This window comes from Micromys minutus, assembly GCF_963924665.1.
Source record: "Micromys minutus genome assembly, chromosome: 13".
NCBI classification, from domain to species: domain Eukaryota; kingdom Metazoa; phylum Chordata; class Mammalia; order Rodentia; family Muridae; genus Micromys; species Micromys minutus.
This window is the reverse complement of record NC_137982.1, coordinates 12,218,157-12,240,161: the sequence shown is the minus strand read 5'-3', so window position 1 is coordinate 12,240,161 and position 22,005 is coordinate 12,218,157. Positions and strand designations below refer to the sequence as shown.

Here is a 22,005-nt window from a genome sequence, read left to right as displayed (position 1 = left end):
GTTTGGGCCTTGAGCTTACAAACCAGCCAGAGAAGCAATGCAAGTCCGCAGCAAAGGATTGCTCCCAAGAGTCCCACCCCCACCCAAGTTAATATCGGGGGTGAAAAGGTTAGGGAAGACTGTAGCATCAAGTTCCGCTGGAATTGGTTTCAGGAATGCCGACAGAATCGCCCATCTCGTCTCTTCTCTGACTCTCTGGTTCCACAGCATCAGGAGCAGGGCTGTCATCAGGAGTCTCTGCCGTTTTTCGCGTGAGCCTCTCGGGAACCCAGAAAGGATTATTTTTATCCTGAGGAAAAACACAAACAGCTCCCCTGGATCTTATCAACACAAGATCCGGTCCTTTCCATTTATTAGTTATGACATCTTTCCATTTTACCATCTCTTTTGGTTTGTCCATGGGTAGGCAATGCCTTTCAGCTGCCGTATGGCCATGGTCATCAAGATTTAAAAAATTTAAGGTGAACAGTGCCATGGATACTGCGGTCCTAGGCACAGGGGGCAAAGCCTGCATAATTCCCCCTTTCTGTTTTATTAGATATGATTTAAGGGTGCGGTGAGCACGTTCCACAATACCTTGTCCTTGTGGATTATACGGCAAACCTGTAAGATGAGTCACAGCCATCTGGCTACAAAATTGTTGAAATTTTTGTGAGGTAAAAGCCGGTCCATTGTCTGTCTTTAAGAACTTTGGCTTACCCCAGGCACTCTAAGCCTCCAAGCAATGTTGGATGGCATGTGAGGCCTTTTCTCCAGATAAGGGAGTGGCTGCAATTATTCCCGAACAGGTATCAATGGATACATGTACATATTGCAGTTTACCAAAGGAGGGGACATGGGTAACATCCATTTGCCATATTTGAAGAGGCTGGATGCCCCGAGGATTAACCCCCGAGTGGGGCGCAGGCAGAAACTGACTGCAATTTTGGCAATTGACAACAATATCGCGAGCCTGTTTTCTGGAAATGGAAAAGCGGCGCCGCAAAGTTTCAGAAGTTACATGAAAGTTTTTGTGAAAACTTTTAGCAGCCTCTAGAGGCGAAGACATGGCTATAGTAATTATTTTTGTAGCCCTGTCTGCCAAATCATTGCCTTGAGCCATAGGTCCTGGCAATCTAGAATGAGCTCTAATGTGAGTAATATAAAAGGGTGATCTTCTGGCTAGAAGGCAGTTTTGAATTTGCGCAAAAATTGAGGCAACTCTGCTAGACGGTTTAATAATGCCAGCCGCCTCAAGCAAATTGACAGCATTAACAACATAAGATGAATCAGACACTATATTTATAGGCTCTGAGAAACGTTGTAAAACCTCAAGAACCACTAGACATTCTACCACCTGTGGAGAGGTTTCTGTATACTGCCTCGAATAGACCTGCCCGTTAACCACAAAAGCCCCCAGCCCAGTTTTGGAACCGTCAGTATAAATAACTAGCCCTTCTTTTAGGGGACTACAGGACGTTACTTTGGGAAAAACTACAGGTTGAGTTAAAGCAAACTGTAAAATTGGATGTTTTGGGTAATGATTATCTATTTTTCCCAAAAAGGAAGTGACTAAGATAGCCCAATCATTCGAAGTGGCAGCAAGAGTGGAAACCTGCATAGCATTATAGGGAACTATTAACAGCTGTGGCTCAATGCCAAAATGCGTGATGGCAGATTTTAGCCCCCTCAGCGCTAATTGTGCCACAGCATCTGGATACCAGTCAATTATTTTAGCTGGCGAGGCATTAGGATGTACCCACAATAATGGTCCTTGTTGCCAAAGCACAGCAGTAGGGAGCCTGTTTGTTTTAAAAACACATAATGAAAAAGGTTTATCATAATCTATGCGAACCAATTGTGCATCCTGTATAGCTTCTTCTACCAACTGTAACGCTCTTTCTGCTTGCGGGGTCAAACTTCTAGGTGAGGAGACATGCGGATCTCCTTCTAGAACATCAAATAAGGGTTTAAGTTCAGCAGAAGGAATCTTAAGAAAAGGTCTAAGCCAATTAATGTCTCCCAGTAATTTTTGAAAATCATTAAGAGTGTGGAGGTGATCCCTTCTAATCTCGAGCTTTTGAGGGACAACCTTATCAGTGAATAAATACCACAGACCCTAGGAATTGACCAGTATCAAAAATCTGGAGCTTTTCTGTGGCAATATATAGGCCCTTACTTTTTAGGGCCTGTAACAATATAGGAAATGCCTCTTTTAAAATCATCAAATTTTTGTGGCATAATGCAAGACGCACCTGTTTCTTTACTCTCTCTGGGAGGAATGAGAAGGCTTTTAAAGGTGTGCGTGTCTCATAAGGAGGAGGGGCAGTTGGTAAAGGAGGTGCTGTTGGAACGGCTGGGGACAAACGCGTGGGCCTGTACTGCTCGTCAGGATAATATCTTTTTTTCTCATAACTAGCTGCTTCTTCATCTACCCCTGCCTCCTCTTCTGGGTCTAAGCCTTCTCGCTCATAATCATCATTATCTGAAGTCTCAAGGCTATCAATGTTAAGAGCCTCAAAGTCTTCTACAGGGTACAAGCTGACTCCCCTTTTCTTAACATTAGAGGGCATAAAAGAATGAAAATCTGAAGGTTTGTGGGTAACAACTCTCCCGCTGTACAGCGTTCCTGGAGGTCCTTTTTCCTTAGGGGGGGGGGTTCCTGCGCGCGCCCATCCTCTCACTCTGTTCAGCTTCTGATAATCTATCCTGGGCTTCACTCAATACCTCTTGCCCCGCAGCGACGGCGGGCCTACAACTCTCATCTCTTAAACAATTTTGTACCATCCTCCAAATGGCCATGGTTCCGGGCCCGAGGTCTCCGGCATTCTGCGCACAATTTAATTCTCTACCCAATCTGTTCCATGAGGCTGGTGAGAGAGACCCAGAAACTGCAAACCAAGGGGCTGTTCGCTCAACCTCTCTTACAAAACGCTGCAAGATGCGGGTGGGCAATTCTAAATCTCTCTGCTTAAGAATTGACTGCAGGGCTGTAATGGTCGAGTGTGAAGAGCCCATCACAGTGATGTAATGCCCGCGGCTTATTTGCGTGGCGGCCCAAGGCGAAACTGAAAGGCAAGTCTCAGCGCGTTCCCGCTTTTTTTATCTACAAAGACTTATGGAACGCTGGGTGCCTCTGCTTATCTACGTCCGACTTAAGCACAAAATTAACACCAGCCCCGTTGGACACAAGAGGAAATTAAGAGGAAGAGAATAAAAACTGCACTGACGAAGACCGGAGCCTCTACGGACCCTTCACACGGCCGTGGAAGATTTAAACCAAATTAAAGAAAGATCCAGGATCAGACATACCTTGCCGAACTAATCTCCCCGCAGTTCTGAATTCTCCCTGCCCAGGGACAGAGGGTCTTCTGTGGTGCAGATGATGGAGTGGTCGAATTTCCCGGGTTTTCGGCACCAGATGTCCCGCGCAACCGTCTCGCCTGCAAGAACGACGCGGCACACGAAATAGAATCCTTCTGCGGTAAACTTTATTGCTCTGGAAAACCAGTACTTGCTTCACGTGACGAAAAAGACGGAGAAAACCAAGAAATCCAAGAAGACGAACAGGACGAACAAGCTCCACGAGACGGCCGAAAACCAACGAGAGAGAAAGAGAGGGGAAGAAGAAGGGAAGAAGAGAGGAAGAAGAAGAGAGAGAGAGAGAACTATCCAGCCCGTCCCCTATAAAGGGATCAGTCCTTGCCTTGGACGCGGAGCCCCCTGATTGGTTGAAACTCAGCAGGCCCTATGATGCCACGGAAGAGGCAGAACTCATGAAGCGGAAAAGTTACTCAGCCTGTGCGCACATGGCTTGTTTACTGCTAACTCCAGCCGGATATCAGCGCCATCTTGTAATGGCAAATGCGTGGGAATGTGTGGGCGGTGCCCCACAGCCGGATATCAGCGCCATCTTGTAATGACGAAAGCGTGGGAATGTGTGGGCGGCGCCCCACAAGTAAGAAGATGCATCATGTGTGCCATTTGTGAAGTATCTTTCATCACATGTTCTTTCATGTGCTTTGTTTATCAGAACTTCCTTTTACCTATGTCTGCTACAGCAAAATGTTTCTTCACTTGTGTGCTTTAGCAAAACACCATCCAACATTTTCCAAAAACCTCTCAAATTTCCATTTCAATCTATTTAGCAAAAAGATTTAGCATTGGGGGGAGGAGTGTTAAACTGAATATACATATACTCTACAGTCCAAAACTCTATAGGTGGTCAGTTTACAGAATATCCTACATGTTCACTCTCAATATAAATAGAGAAATCCTTGTAGTATCTTTGTTAAAAGAGTGAAATCAACCACTGTTTCTTAGTTAAAGTTCTACTGCTGTGATTTAAATGCCACAACCAAAACAACTTATAAAAAAAGACTTTGTTTGATGCTTACAGTTTCAGACATGTCAACTCTATAACTATCATGATGGTGAGCAGAGAGACAGGAGGCATAGCACTGAAGCATCACCTGAATGCTGTGTACATGATTCACAAGGAAGATATAAGCAAGGCAAGCCTGGAAATGATGTAACCTTTTGAAATGACAAGTTCTACCACCAGTGACAGGCTACCTTCAACAAGGACACACATCCTAATAATTCCTAAACAGTTACACAAACTAGGGACTAAATATTCAAATGCATAAGCCTATAGGAGCCATTCTCATTCAAATCCTGCCATTTTTCTACAAAGTACAGAGATTAATGGATATTTTCTTAAATATTATTATTAAAAGTGCTGTAAGAATAGGGATGCAAACACATAAATGTACAATTCAGCACACATAACTAAATTATGAGTAGCTTATATCACTTGCCTATTGGTATATATTTTCTACAGCAGTATGATAACTAATTGACATATCAAATAACTGTATAAAATATTGATTATTTTAAATATAATAATTAGCAATATTTAACACACTCACAGTAGCAGACAAGCACACATTCACAGTAGCTTAAGTAATGCTAAGTGTTAGCTTAGCAGCATTTAAGTAGCCCTTTAATTCTCCTTTTCTTCCTTACTGACATATCTGTCTTACCATCAATGACAATCAACTGAAGTAATAAACCTCTGCATTGGAAGAGGTTGATACTCAAGGAAAGAAGTCAAAATCTCTTCATTCAATGTGAATTATTTGCAGTTGATTAAGTTGCTCTCTTTCTAGTTATCATAATAAAATATATTTGAATTAAACTGCTTGAAGTTTGTTTAAATGGTTCAAGATTTCTGATATCTAACAAGGCATAATTCATAACCCTCTGAGAAAAGATGAGCCTCCTTCTTAGCATGGAAAATCTTCCCATAATCATAGCACACCCTGAAAACTCATGTCACAATCCTGCCACTAGAAATGACATATCAGCTTACTTCCTCTTCCCAGGACGTTCAAGCCCCACATAGAAATTGTCCTTATATTTTATTGAGAACACTTTCACTTCAGATAGTGACTGGGGCCATGAATTTAAAAAAAAAAAAAAAACATAAGTTGAGTATCTGATTATCACCACACTAAATAAGAATGGGAGAAAAATGGGTAAGATTCCAAATAAATTAGGTAATAAATATGGGCATAATTTGGTTAGTAGGTACCAAATTATAGATAGGAAAAATAAGAGTGTTCATATCTTTCACTCTGCAGTGATTATAAATACTATACATACCCCAAAATCAAAAATGAAAAATCCATACTAAGACAGGGTATTAGAATAATTGACTATACATTTTTGATTTGAATATTATGAATTATTTACACATATGAAATTAAATCATGCCTTATAAATATCCACCTCATTTGAATGCTGACTACAAATATGAAGGAGCAGAGAAGTTGGTTCTGAGATTAGGACGACTAAGCTCTCTCCCAAGAGACCAGGTCAGATTTCCCACACTTAGATGGTGGTTTACAAGCATCTTTATGTTGTGTCCCATGTGAGCTGACACACTCTAGTGAACGTTGGAGGTACTAGGCACACACACGGCACACAAACAGACCAGTACGCACTCACAGAAATGCTAGCTAAGACACTGCCAAAAATCAGAGTACATTATAATATTAAATATGAATAATTAATTTTAAAAAAATATACTTTCCATATCTTATGAGAAGAAAAGGGTGTTTTCTATGAAAGTTGCAAACCTGCCCAATTAAACAGCTTGTTGATGACTATAAAGAACATTAAAATGTGTGAATGACAAAGAAAAATATGTATAATGTTTATGAGAAACTTTCCCAAGATAACAAAATCCTGAATGTCATTGAGAAAATAAAATGGAGAAAAGAAAGTGTGCCAGGATAAGAAAGTAAAGGAAAGAGAACCATGTGAAGATTCCATGACCGAGAAAAAAAAAAAGGATGCATAGGAAAAGAGGAAAAGAAAGTAGGGATGTTAAGACAGAAGACCATGCTCATCGCTGTGAACACAGTCTTCTGCTAAAGATATACCTCAGTGCTCCTTTCATATCCCGATTCCTCAGACTATAAATAAAAGGATTCAACATTGGTGTGACAACAGTGTACATCACAGCCACAATTACATCATTGTCATTAGTGTTATTAGATGAGGGGACAAAATAGAGTGCAATTATGGCTCCATAGTACAGAGAAACAACAGAGAGGTGAGAGCCACATGTGGACAAGGCTTTGCAGATTCCCTTGATGGAGGGACTTTTTAGAATGGTGATGCCTATGCGGAAATAAGAGATCAGAATACATATGAATGGTGGCATGGTGACCATAGTACCTAAAGTAAGAATGAGCAATTCATTGATGGAGGTGTCTGAGCTAGAGAGCTTCAGCATGGCAGAGAGGTCACAAAAGTAGTGTGGAATGGTATTGTTTCTAAAGTGAGATAGTCGAGCCACAAGAAGGGTGTGCACCAGCGCATTGGCAGAAGATAAGATCCAGGACACAACTACTAGAAAAAGACAGAGGTTCTGACTCATCATGGTGGTATAGTGCAGAGGGTGGCAGATGGCCACATACCTGTCATATGCCATGGAGGTCAGAAGAAAGCTGTCCAGAGCAACAAAAACTATGTAAAAATACATCTGTGAAATGCATCCAGCATATGAGATGGACTGACTGTGTGTCAGCATATTCATGAGCATCTTTGGAGCTGTGACTGATGAGAAAGAGATGTCTGTGAAGGCCAAGTGGCTGAGGAAGAAGTACATTGGGGTGTGGAGATGAGAGTCCAGCCTGATGAGCAGGATTATGAGCAGGTTCCCCAGCACAGTTGTCAGGTATATGACTAGGAACAGGGCAGAGTACATGCTTTGGTCCTCTCCTTGAATGGGCAGCCCCAGGAGTATGAACTCAGATACAGTGCTCTCATTATTCCTCCTCATGTTTTTTCTCTTCTGCTGTAGGCCAAAAAAGAGTAGAAAAAACAAAAGGATTTACTATTACAATGTGGTAGCATGTAGAAATTGCCATTACAGAAAATAACATTAGTTTAAACCCTTAGTACTTTCATTTTAATCTTATAGAGATTTTTGTTACAGTAATTGACTAGTGATGCCATGGGCATAATATAGACATAATATGTCCACCTTGAAAACAACTGAATATCTCTTATTTAGAAACAATAAAACATCAAAGCAATTATCAAATCCATTCAAGATGACTAGATTTTACCAGGATAGTTTTAAATTAAGGATAGTTATGTCAATTGTTAGAAGCAAATAGAAAGATCAATACAATTTCAGTGATTTTTATCTTTTAACATTTCTTGATGCGCAAACATAATGCTACCTACCTACAAATTAAAAAGGCTACCAACCTACAAATTAAATCTTGATAGTGTAACCCAAGGAGATGCTGAAACTAGTTTCAGGGGAACTAGCACGTCAGTCATAGCCAACAATTAAAGGACAACGACAGCTTTAAAGCAGCTATGAGTTCTTCCTGTAATAACAGTGTCTCAGGCAATCTTCTCACACTTCCATCACTCTTCCTAGGCTTCAAAAAATGACCCTGATCCCATATGTACATCTTTAGTTTAAAACTCTGCATCTCAGGCAAGTACACAGAACACCCGGAAATACTTTATTTTCCCACTATTACCTAGATTGGCCAATATAATTGCTTGTGTCTTTCCAGCAAAAGCAAATGTCACCTGCTTTATTTTTCACCTGGGTTTAAAGACAAAGACTGTAAATTTTTATGCATGTTTTTTTTTTGTTGCTAAACTGTAATTCTATCTTTTCTCTGCAATCATTTTCTATGGAAATGAATAATCACTAAACAGTAGGAAAGGGAATATAGTAAAGTTAGGGTTAACATCTTAAATACTGAGAGAGCTATGTGGTTATATTGTATTTGAAGACTTGTTTATTAAAATGTTTTTTTCTGAGATTGATGGCGATCTCACTATTTGCCTTTTCATCATTTCCAAAGCTTAATTTCTATGGATTGTCTCAACTTGGTCAAGACCATCTTAAAAATATCTATGTATCATCAATCTTGCTCATTAAAAATTATTCAAAATTATGTTGCCTGAAATTAATAGTAATTCATTTCTCATACATTTCTGTGTTAATAATAACAATGGAATTGTTAATTATCTATCTGTCCACAGGCAGATGTTTTTAAACACTTTGCTATGTTGAACAATAATGCAAGAGCCATATTATTAGTAGTAGTAGTAGTAGGAGAAGGAGGAGGAGGAGGAGTAGTATATAGAATATATATATTGTATTCATAAATTATTGTAGAGAATTAGGCAGCCATGGTTTTGAGAATATATCAGGTCGCAAGAGGTCAAGGTGATAAAGAATCTGATATATGTTCTATGAAAAATCTTTAGTGGAAGAACTTACATACATAGATTGCAAAACTGGATCTCTATCCAAGTGTTGAAAATGACATGACAAGCTGCTTTGAGAAATGAGGAAAGGCCAAGGCAATGGCAATCACAGACATATAAAGTTTGGAGAATATATGCGGCTCAGCAGATATAATGTATAATTTGCTCCGGTACAAAAGTTTCCATTGATTCAAGAATAGCAACACTCAGGAAAAGAAATATGTTTTCTGCAAGCTAGCAGAAAATAACAAATAGCTTGCTGGCTGACAGGTAGAAAAAAGATTGGAGAATCCAAGAATATTAGCTGGCATATGGACACCAGGGGTTATTATAGAAAATGTCACAGAGAATCGGCGAGTGCAAAGAAAATATAATAAAAACATGTGCTGACATTAAGTGTGAGCAAAGAAGGTGATTTTCCTGCTTTCTTTCCAACATGGATACATTTAAGAAAAGCATTCTTTGAAAAAAAATTTTGAGAGAGGGGTAACCATTTTTCTCAAATGTTGGACAGGTTCTCAGTGAATGGTACATTGTTGTACAAAGAACTGATTGCAATTTTCACCTTTGAGCCTAGAAATATGGAATGCATGCTGACCAGAAAGACAGAAAGTGATAAAGACAGAAAGAAAAAGACCAAGGTAGAGGGCAGAAAAAATATATAGAGGGAAACCCAAGCACACGCAGTGATACAGAAGAGTGAACATTTTCTGCCTGATCTGATGGGATAACTTATATGATGAACAAAAATACCTTTAGATAAGACACAAAGGAAAGCTCTTCCACTTCTCTCTAGAAAGATAACAGCATAGGAAAAGTAGTGGATCCTCTCAAACATTCAGACATCATTGCAAAGATGAGAAGAATAATCAGTTCAGAATCAGATATGACAGATACATGAACATAACACATTGTCCTTGTCTCCTGGGAAGTCCAAGTAAGCTCTAATTTAAAAAATCATGTAGAGGACCTAGGGTGCAATCTCTGTCCCCAGATTCAAGTAAGCTCTAATTTAAAAAATCATGTAGAGGACCTAGGGTGCAATCTCTGTCCCAAGATTCAAATTAGAGTCAAACAGGACACAGTAACTTCATTTTAAATTATTTCCATAGGGAAAGAAGTATCTTGAAAGGTGTGAGAGTCCCTTCTCCCCTGAGAATCAATAGTAGCAACCATAACAACATTTCCAATAACTTTGCCTTGTTTATGTCGTGATCTCTGTGATTATTTGACATTTAATGACAAAATACATTCAAAGAGAGACACAAAAGTATTCAACAGATTCTAATATAATTTAGGGGATAACAACTCAAATGGGCTCATTACCAAAACCAGACATGGTAAATATCCATAATAATAGGGAAAGAATTGAAGAAATATCTGTGGAGTTCCCCATGGCACATCAAGGATTTGAAATTTTATTCTTTTTTTAGCTTTTTTTATTGAAAAACTTTATGTTAAAAAACAAAGATAAATGTACAAATTTTTAAGCATTTTTGCGTAAAAGTATACAAATACATTTTTAAGGTTGTAATTACGTATTTGTGGGTACATTTACATACACATATGTATATATGTAACAATATTATATGAAAACAGGTTATTAATTTGAGGGGATAGGAGAGAAACTGGAGGGACTGTAGGAAGGAAAGGGGGATGTGATACAGTTCTATTTTAATTAAAATATATTCTTTTTTTCTTGAACTTCACTCAGTCAGTGAGTTGTATCTGGGGTGTTCAGAGCTTTCTGGGGTTAGTATCCCATTATCAGTGACTGCATATTACGTCTGTTCTTTTATGACTGGGTTATCTCACTCAAGATGATATTCTCTAGATGTAGCCATTTTCTTAGGAATTTCGTTAAGCCATTGTTTCTGATAGCTGAGTAGTATTCCATTGTGGAAATGTACCACGATTTTTGTATCCATTCATCTACTGAAGGATATCTGGGTTCTTTCCAGCTTCTGGCTATTATAAATAGAGCTACAAGGAACATTGTGGTGCATGTATCTTTGTTGTATTTTAGAGTGTCTCTGGGGTAAATGCCCAGAAGTGGAATAACTGGGTCTTCAGATAGTACTATGTCCATTTTTCTGGGGAACCACCAGACTGATTTCCAATGTGGTTGTATCAGTTTACACACCACCAGCAGTGGAGAAGTGTTCCTCTTTCTCCACATCCTCTCCAGCATCTGTTGTCATCTGACTTTTGGATCTTGGCCAATCTGACTGGTGTGAGGTGGAATCTCAAAGTTGTTTTAATTTGCATTTTTCTGATGGATAATGATGTTGAACACTTCCTTATATGTTTCTCAGCCATTTGATATTCCTTGATTGAGAACTTTTTGTTTAAGTCTTTACCCCATTTTTAATAGTGTTGTTGGATGCTCTGGTGTCTCGCTTTTGAGTTCTTTGTATAACTTGGATATTAGGCCTTTATCTGATGTACAAGATACTAAAGTTAAATCAGGACCAGGTAAACCATCTAAATCATCTTATAAAACCTAAAGAAATAGAGGCAGTTATCAAAAGCCTCGCAACCAAAAAAAGCCCAGGTCCAGATGGGTTGAGTGCAGAATTTTATCAGACATTTATTGACGACATAATACCAATACTCTCCAAACTATTCCACAAAATAGAATCAGAAGGAACACTACCAAACTCATTTTTTGAGGCTACAATAAGCCTCATTCGTAAACCACACAGGGAACCTACAAGGAAAGAGAACCTCAGACCAATCTCACTTATGAACAGTGATGAAAAAATACTCAACAAAATCCTTGCAAACTGAATCCAAGAACACATGAAAACGATCATTCACCATGATCAAGTAGGCTTCATCCCTAGCATGCAGGGATGGTTTAACATATGGAAATCCATCAATATAATCCACCATATAAACAAACTCACAGAAAAAAAAACACATGGTCATCTCACTAGATGCTGAGAAAGTATTTGAAAAAATTCAATACCTTTCCTGTTAAAAGTCTTGGAAAGAACAGGAATCTAGGGCCCATGCCTAAACATAATAAAAGCAATATACAGCAAACCAACAGCTAACATCAAACTTAATGGTGGGAAACTTGAAGCAATTCCACTAAAATAAAGGAATCTACAAGGCTGCCCACTCTCCCCCTACCTATTCAACATAATTCGGGAAGTCCTGGCTATTATACAGCAAAAGGAAACCAAGGGAATACAAATTGGAAAGGAAGAAGTAAAAACATCACTCTTTGCAGATGACATGATAATGTACTTAAGTGACCCCAAAAATTCCACCAGAGAACTCCTAAAGTTGATAAACAAGTTCAGTAAAGTGGCTGGATGTAAAATTAATTCAAACAAATCAGTAGCCTTCCTATATTCAAATGACAAACATGTGGAGAAAAAAATTAGGGAAAAGATACCCTTAACAATAGGCACAAAAACTATGAAATACCTTGATGTGACTCTAACTAGGCAAGTGAAGGACCTGTATGACAAGAACTTCAAACCTCTAAAGAAGAAAATCGAGGAAGTTCTCAGAAAATGGAAAGATCTCCCATGCTCATGGATTGGAAGGATCAACATTTTTAAAATGGCCATCCTACCAAAATCAATCTACAGATTCAATTCAATCCCCATTAAATATCCAACCCAGTTCTTCATTGAGCTGGTACAAGCAATGTGCAATTTCATCTGAAATAACAAAAAACCTAGAATAGGGAAATCCATCCTCAAAAACAAGAAAACATCTGCAGGAATCACTATCCCTGACCTCAAGCTATATTACAAGGCAATTGTGCTGAAAACTGCATGGTACTGGTACAGAAATAGCATGTGGATCCATGGAATAGAATAGAAGAACCAGAAATGAGCCCTCACATATATGGTCACCTGATTTTTGACAAAGGAATTATAAACATTCAATGGAAAAAGAACAACCTATTCAACAAATGGTGTTGATCCAACTGGCACTCAGCATGCAGAAGAATGAAAATAGACCCTTTCTTATCTCCTTGTACAAAACTCAAGTGCAAATAGATCAAAGATCTCCACATTAAACAAGGTACACTGAAACTATTAGATGAGAAAGTAGGGAAAACCTTAGAACACATAGGCACAGGAGAAAATTTTCTGAACAAAACACCACTGGCTCAAGCTCTAAGGTCAAAGATTAATAAATGGGACTTAATGAGATTGCAAAGTTTCCGTAAGACTAAGGACATTGTCAAGAAAACAAAACTGCAACCAACAGAATGGGAAAAGATATTTACCAACACCACATCAGATAGAGGCCTAATATCCAAGGTGTACAAGGAACTCAAAAAGCTAGACACCAGAGAATCAAATAACCCTATTAAAAATGGGGTAGAGAGCTAAACAAAACGTTCTCAGTTAAGAAACACTGAATGGCCGAGAAACATCTGAGGAAGTGCTCGACATCCTTAGCCATCAGGGAAATGCAAATCAAAACAACCCTGAAATTCCACCTCACACCAGTCAGATTGGCCAAGATCCAAAACTCAGATGACAGCAGATGATGGCGAGGCTTCGGAGAAAGAGGAACACTTCTCCACTGTTGGTGGGGTGGCAAACTAATACAATCACTCTGGAAATCTGTCTGGCGATACCTCAGAAAATTGGATATAGTACTACCTGAAGACCCAGCTATTCCACTTCTGGGCATATACCCCAGAGACACTTTAATACACAACAAAGATATATGCACCACAATGTTCATAGCAGCTCTATTTATAATAGCCAGAAGCTGGAAAGAACCCAGATGTCCTTCAGAAGATGAATGGATACAAAAATTGTGGTACATTTACACAATGGAATACTACTCAGCCACCAGAAACAATGACTTAACCAAATTCTTAAGAAAATGGCTGCATCTAGAGAATATCATCCTGAGTGAGATAACCCAGTCACAAAAGAACAGACATAATATGCAGTCACTGATAGTGGGATGCTAACCCCAGAGACTCGCACTGCCCCAGAAACAACTCACAGACTGTATAAAGTCCAAGAAATAAAGAAAACAAAACAAAAAAAAATATTTACACAACAAGAAAACTTTGACTATTTCCATGTTACATTTTGTTTTACATGTACTTTACGCTCATTGTAACTATTAAGTTTTCAATGCATACTATCAAACCTTTAAAAAAATCAAGTACTGTCTAAAAATATATTCATATAGTTTTATGTAAAAATTATTTTAAAATCTGAAAAAAAGAACTGACAAAAATGTATAATTTTAAGCAAAAAATGTTTAAAATCTGTACATTTATCTTTGTTTTTTAAAATAGTTGTTAAAAAAAAGTTCTCTGGTGGAATTCTTGGGGTCACTTAAGTATATTATCATATCATATGCAAATAGGGATATTTTGAATTTCCTTTCCAATTTGTATCTTTATTAGTTCCTTTAGTTGTCTAATTGTTGTGGCCAGGACTTCCAGTACTATATTTAATAGGTAGGGATACAGTGGGCAGCCTTGTCTAGTCACTGATTTTAATGGAATTATTTCAAGTTTCTCACTGTTTAGTTTGCTGTTGGCTGCTGGTTATCTGTATATTGCTTTTAATATTTTTAGTTATGGGCTTTGAATTTCTGCTCTTTCCAAGACTTCTAACATAAAGGGGTGTTGAATTTTGTCAAATTCTTTATCAGCAACTAATTATATGATCATGTGGCTTTTTTCACAGAGTTTGTTTATATGGTAGATTACATTGATGGGTTTTCATATATTGAACCAACTCTGCATTCGTAGGGTGAAGCTTACTAGATCATGATGAATGGCCATTTTGATGTGTTCTTAGGTTCAGTTTGCAAGAATTTTATTGTGTACTTTTGCATTAATTTTCATGAGGGAAATAGGTCTGAAGTTCTTTTTTTCTAGGTTCTTCATGTGGTTTAGGTATGAGTGTAATTGTGGCTTCAAAGATGAGTTAAGTAGTGTTCCTTCTATTTCTATTTTGTAGAATAGTTTGGAGAGTATTAGTATTAGATCTTCTATAAAAATCTGATAAAATTCTTCATTGAAGCCATTTTGTCTTGGACCTTCATGTTTGTTTGTTTGTTTGTTTATGAGCCTTTTGATGACTGCTTCTATTTCTCTCTGTTATGGGAATGTTTAGAAGGTTTGTTTGATCCTGATTTAAATGGGTATCTGGTATCTTTCTAGAAATTTGTTTATTTTCTCTAGATTTTCCAGTGTTTTTGAGTATAGGCTTTTTTAGTAGGACCCAATAATTTCTTGAATTTCCTCAGTTTCTGTTGTATTTCTCTCCTTTATTTTCTGATTTTGTTAATTGAATACTCTTTCTGTGCTCTCTAGTTAGTCTGGCTAAGGGTTTATCTGATCTTGTTGACTTTCTCACACACACAAAATAAACAGCTCCTGGTTTTGTTGATTCTTTCTACTTCTTTTTCTTTCTACTTGGTTGATTTATGCTCTGAGTTTGATTATTTCCTGCCATCTACTCCTCTTGGGTGTATCTTTTTCTTTGTGTTCTAAAGCTTTCAGCTGTGCTGTTGAACTGCTTGCTAGAGTTATCTTTGTCTAGATTTTTTTTGGAGGCACTCAGAGCTATGGGTTTTTCTCTTAGTACTGCTTTCATTGCATCCCATAGTTTGGGGTATGTTGTGTTTTCATTTTCATTAAATTCTAAAAAATCCTCAATTTTATTCTTTATTTATTCTTTGACCATGTTATCATTGAGTAGAGCATTTTTCAGCTTCCATGTGTATGTGGGCTTTTTCTTATCTTTTCTGTTATTCAAAACAAGCCTTGGTCCATCGTGATCTGATAGGATGCATGGGAGTAGTTAAATCTTCTTGCATCTGTTGAGGCTTGTTTTGTGACCAACTATATGGTGTATTTTGGAATAGGTACCTTGAGATGCTGAGAAGGTAAAATTTTCTTTTGTTTTAGGATGAAATATCCTGTAGATATCTGTTAATTCCAATTGGTTCTTAACCTCTTATAGTTTTGTTGTGTCTCTATTTAGCTTCTATTTCCATAATATGTCCATTGATGAGAGTAGGATGTTGAAGTCTCCCATTATTACTGTTTATGGTGCAATATATGTTTGAGCTTTAGTAGGGTTTCTTATATGAATGTGAGTGCTCTTGTATTTGGAACATAGATGTTCAGGATTGAGAGTTCATCTTGATAATTTTTTTCCTATGATGAGTAAAAAGTGTTCTTCCTTATCTTTCTTGATAACTTTTCCTTGAAAATATATTTTATTTGACATTAGAATGGCTATTTCAGCTTCTTTCTTGAGATAATTTGCTTGGAAGTTTTGTTCCCAGCCTTTTAGTATGAAGTAGTATCTGTCTTTGTCTCTGAGGTGAGTTTCCTGTATACAGCAAAATGCTGGATCCTGTTTACATATCCATTCTGATAGCATATATCTCTTTTTAGAGAATTGAGTAATTTGATGTTAATAGATATTAAGGAATAGTGATTGTTGTTTCCTGTTATTTTTGTTGTTAGTGGTATAATTATGTGTGCGTGCTTTTCTTCTTTTGGTTTTGTTGCATTATTATTTTCTTGCTTTTCCTATGTTGTAGTTTCTCTTCTTGTGTTGGGTTTTCCATCTATTAGCCTTTGTAGGGCTGGATTTGTGGTCAGATGTTTTGTAAATTTTGTTTTTTGTCCTGCAATACCTTGGTCTCTTCTTCTATGGTAATTGAGAGTTTTGCTGGATATAGTAGCCTTGTCTGGCATTTGTGTCCTCTTAGAGTCTGTATGATGTCGGACCAGAATCTTTTTGCTTTCATAGTCTCTATTGAGAATTCTGGTATAATTCTGATTGAACTGCCTTTTTTATGTTACTTGTCCTTTTTCTCTTACTGCTTTTAGTATTCATTCTTTCTTTTAAACATATGGTGTTTTGACTATTATGTGTCTGGAAGACTTTCTTTTCTGGTCTAACCTATTTGGAGTTCTATAGGCTTCTTGTATGTTAATTGTCATCTCATTCTTAAGGGTAGGGATGATTTCTTCTATGATTTTGTTGAAATTATGTACTATGCCTTTTAGTTGATATACTTTGTTATTCTTCTAAACCTATTATCCTTACTTTGGTCTTCTCTTTTCGTTTGGATATCTTGGACATTTTGGGTTAGGAGCTTTTTGCTTTTTAGATCTTCTCTGACTGTTTTATCTCTGGTTTCTATGTTTTCTTCTGCCCCTGAGATTCTCTCTTCTATCTCTTGTAGTCTGTTGGTGATGCTTGCATCTATGACTCCTGATACCTTTTTAGGTGTTCTATCTCCAGGGTTGTCTTTTTTTATGATTTCATTATTGTTTCAATTTCCATTTACAATTTCTTCACCTGTTTAGTTGTGTTTTCCTATAGTTCTTTGAGTGGTTATTTCTGTTTCTTCTGTAATTGTTGAAGGAAGTTATTTATGTGCTTCTTGGAGAACTCTATCAACATCATGAAGTATGATTTTAAGTCTAAATCTTGTTTTTCTGGTGAGTTGGGAAATCTATTACTTGCTGTGGTGGGAGAACTGAGATCTGATGTTGCCAGATTATTGTGGTTTTCATTGCTTGGGTTCTTGTGCTTTCTTATTACCATCTTATTGCCTGTTTTTATGGGTGATCTTTTTGTCTCTGACTGGTGCTCATCTGTCCTGTGGGTCTGAGGGTCTGTGGGCTCAGAAGAGAGATTATGCCTGAGTGTTTGGCTTTTTGTAGGCAGGCACTGATTTCAGATGACAGTGACTCAGTTCTCTCTTCATGGGCTCAGGTGCGAGAGCTCTTGTAAGGCTATTCTAAAAGTTCAACCTTCTGCCTGCAGGTCCTTGTCACTACCGTCTCCGACCAGCAGAAAAGGAGAGACAACACAGCGTTCTTCTCAGAGCAGTTTATTCAGGAACCTTACAGCATGCAAGTGAAAATCTTTTTCTCTCCATTCTGTTTCTCTTTTTGTTTCTCTTTCTGTCCTCACCACCTCCAAGTGTAGTCCCTTTTATCCTCTCTCAACTCCACCTCCTCAGTCCATGTTACGTGGCTGCAGTTCATAGGTCTGCGTCATCTGGCCTGATCTTGAGTCATGGGTGCACCTGTATAGCTCACACTGTGGGAGTGGCTAATCTTGGGGGCAGGAGGAAGTCAGGTGCTAGTCACAAGACTAGGCCACAGTCCCAAGTACCATCTTTGGCTTGCCACCACACCCACTCTCCACAGGTCCTGAGTCCTAAGGGTAGAGACCTAGCACTCTGGACCAGAAAGGACCCTTTTCCAGAGAGGATCATGCTCCCTGCACTCTAAGAGCATGGCATTTCTTCCCCAGATAGCTGGTGGGCTTATGTGTCAGGCTCATCTTTGGCTCTGACAGAGTTAATATCCAAAATATATAAATAACACAAGAACCTTGACATCTGTAAACAAATAGCTTAACAAAGTGTAGTACATGGATAAACAGAGAATTCTCATTAGTGGAATAATGAATGGCAAAGAAACACTTAAACATTCAAAGGAACCAATAAATGGTGCTGGTCTAACTGGCAGTTAGTATATAGAAAATGAAAATAAATTCACATTTGTCACCTTGCAAAAAGCCCAAGTCCAAGTGAATCAAGGTTCTCAGTATAAAACCAGATACACATAATCTATTAGAAGTTAAAGTGGGAAAGAGTCTAAAACTTATTTGTACAGGGTAAATTTTCCTAAACAGAACTACAAAGGCTTGGGTTCTAATTTGGATCAAGAATTGATACCTGGGACCTCATGAAACTTACAAGCTTCTGTAAGGCAAAAGAGATAGTCAATAGGACAAATCAACAACCTACACATTGAGAAAAAACCTTTAACTAAACCCACCTTCAAAACAGGGCTAATATCCAAAATACATAAAGAACTCAAGAAGCTACCCTCCAAAATATCAAAAAAAAAAAAAAAACAATAAAAATGATGTGTAGAGCTAAACAGAATTCACAACAGAGGAATTTAAATGGTTAAGAAGCAATTAAAGAAATGTTAAAAGTCTTTAGTAATTAGAGAAATCCAATTCCAAACAAACCTGGAATTCTACCTTACACCAATCAGCATGGCTAAGATCAAAAACTTAGGTGACAGCACATCTGGCAAGGATGTGAAGAAAGGGAACAGTCTTTCATTGCCATGGGTTTGCAAACTGGTACAACCACACTGGAAATCAATCCGGAAATTCCTCTAATTGAAAAATTGTAAATATATATATGTATATGTGTGTGTGTGTGTGTGTGTGTGTGTGTGTGTGTGTGTGTGTGTGAAAACCCAGCTATATGATTTTTGGTCATACTATACCACAGAAGCACATGCTCTACTATATTCATAGTGGCTTTATCTGTGTTAGCCAGAAATAAAAGAAAAGAAAAAAAAACCAAAACAGAAGTTCCACAATGAAAGAATGTATACCAAAACTGTTATTCATTTCGACAATGGAATATCTATCATTCAGCTATTAATAACAAGGAGACTGACTATCAAGGGGAGACTGCTGGGAACTCTCAGGGTGTAAGTAGCACAGTGCTGACTATAAATGTCTAGCCCAGAGACAGAGCCCAGCTACTGCCATAAGGACATTCGTCCTGCCTGCATATTGATGAGCACCCAGAAAAGCCTCAGAAGGTTCTCCATCCTGGGCCCATGGGTGAGACCCAACTTCCTCTCAACTGGCTATTCAGGGAGAGACTGCCATGAACTTTCAGGTATCACATAGTGGGGTGCTGATTGGAAACAGTCTGCTCTGGCCCAGAGACAACTTCAGGCCATGGTCATCAGAACTCACAGCCTACCCACAGAGAGGTGAACACCCAGGACCAATCTACCCCCGGAACCCACAGACCCACAGACCCAGAGGAGAGACAAGCTCCAGTCAGAGACAACAAGATCTCCTAACATCACAGATAATAAGATGGCAAAAGCCAAGAGCAAGAACCTAAAAAATGAAACCAAGACAACCTGGCAATATCAGAACACAATTTTCCCATCACAGCAAGTAGTGGATATCCCAAAACACAAGAAAAACAAGATTTGGACTTAAAATCATACTTCATGATGATGATGGAGGTTCTCAAGGAGCACAAGAATGACTACCTTAAAGAATTATAGGAATGCTGAGAATCCTCTTCTTTTGCAGGAAAACGTTATCAGAAGGGACAGATAAAGTTTGGAAAACACTAGATTCTTCTTGAGGAAAAATATTTTCAGCAGTCAATCATGAGAATAAATATATCTCATCAGCTGTGTAATACCCACCAGTTTCCAGTCACTGGTCTAGAAGAAGCAGAACTGAATCCCTGTGAGATTTTGAGAGTACTTGTGTTTTGTATCTTTCTCCTTGTGCCTGGTCCCTGGGAGCTCAGAGGAGAGCTGCTTGGACACTTTTTACCTTAAGCGAAAGGGTGAGTCAACTTTTATGCCCATCTTCTACCTTGGGAAAGACTGCCCATAAATCTTTAGGTTCAAACAGTGCAACTGAATGGGGGTGCACACTTACAGCCCAAGACATAACAAGAGAAACTGAGGAAATTCAAGAAATCATCAGATCCTACTACAAAAGTCTATACTCAATAAAACTGTAAAATCTGGAAGAAATAAAAAATTTTCTAGACAGATACCAAATACTAAAGTAAAATCAAGATCTGATATAACATCTAAACAATCCCATAACACCTAAAGAAATAGAAGCAGTCATCAAAAGCCAGACAACCAAAAAAGTCCAGGATCAGATAGGTTTAGTGAAGAATTCTATCAGACTTTTATAGAAGATCTAATACCTATATGTTCCAAACTATTCCACAAAATAGAAAGAGAAGGAACACTAACAAACTCATTATTCAAAACCACAATTAAGTTCATTCCTAAACAACACAAAGACACTACAAAGAAAGAGAACTTCAGACCAATCTCCTTCATGAACACTGATGCAAAAATGCTCAATAAAAATTTTCTAACTGAATTTAAGAACACATCAAAACAATCATTCACTATAAACAAGTATGCTTCATTTCTGGGATGCAGGGATAGTTTAATATACAGAAATGCATCAACTTCACCATATAAACAAACTCAAAGAAAAAAACCACATGGTCATCGCACTAGATGCTGAGAAAGCATTTAACAAAATTCAACACCACTTCATGTTAAAAGGCTTGGAAAGAACAGGAATCTGAGGCCCATACCTAAACATAATAAAAGAAATATACAGCAAACCAAAAGCCAACATCAAACTTAACAGTGGAAAACTTGAAGCAATCTCTTTAAAATTAGGAACTTGACAAAGCTGCCCACTCTCCCCCTACCTATTCAACATAGTACTGGAAGTCCTGGCTGGAGCAATTAGACAGCAAAAGGAAATAAAGGAATACAAATTGGAAAGGAAGAAGTAAAAACATCACTGTTTGCAGGTAACATGATAGTGCACTTAAATGGCCCCAAAAATTTTACCAGAGAACTTCTACAGATGATAAACAAGTTCAGCAAAGTGGCTGGATATAAAATTAACTCAAACAAATCAGTAGCCTCCCTCTACTCAAAGGATAAACATGTGGAGAAAAAAATTAGATCAAAGATACCCTTCACAATAGTCACAAACAATATGAAATACATTTGTGTGACTCTGACTAAGCAAGTGAAGGACATGTATGACAAGACTTCAAATTTCTTTTTTTTTAAGATTTACTTATTTATTATATATAAGTACACTGTAGAAGAGGGCATCGGATCTCATTACAGATTGTTGTGAGCCACCATGTGGTTTCTGGGATTTGAACTCAGGACCTCTGGAAGAGCAGTCAGTGCTCTTAACGGCAGAGCCATCTCTCCAGCCCAAGACTTCAAATTTCTAAAGAAGAAAATGGAGGAAGATTTCAGAAAATGAACAGATGTCCCATGTTCATGGAGTTGGTCTAACTGGCACTTAGTATGCAAAAGTATGAAAATAGACCCTTTTTCAATATCTCCTTGTACCAAGCTCAAGTACAAGTGTATCAAAAATCTTCATATTAAATTGGGTACACTGAAATTATTAGAAGAGAAAGTAGAAAAAACCTTAGAAAACATAGGCACAGGAGAAAATTTCATGAACAGAACACCAATGGCTCATGCTCTAAGGTCAAAGATTGACAAATGGGAATTAATGAGATTGCAAAGTCTCTGTAATGCTAATGACACTGTCAAAAAAAAGCAAAATGGCAGCCAAAAGATTGGGAAAAAAACCCACA

At 38.0% G+C, this 22,005-nt stretch overlaps 1 protein-coding gene across 1 annotated transcript; it reads right to left on the bottom strand.

Annotated features, from left to right (window-relative positions):
- Positions 1 to 6,391: 6,391 nt before the first annotated feature.
- Positions 6,392 to 7,333, bottom strand: LOC308428827 (olfactory receptor 1J21-like; the record flags this gene model as incomplete). The annotated part of the gene is made up of 1 exon (XM_080927395.1): positions 6,392 to 7,333. One exon carries the CDS (start codon positions 7,331 to 7,333, stop codon positions 6,392 to 6,394), a length of 942 nt encoding a protein of 313 aa, XP_080783521.1.
- Positions 7,334 to 22,005: the final 14,672 nt, after the last annotated feature.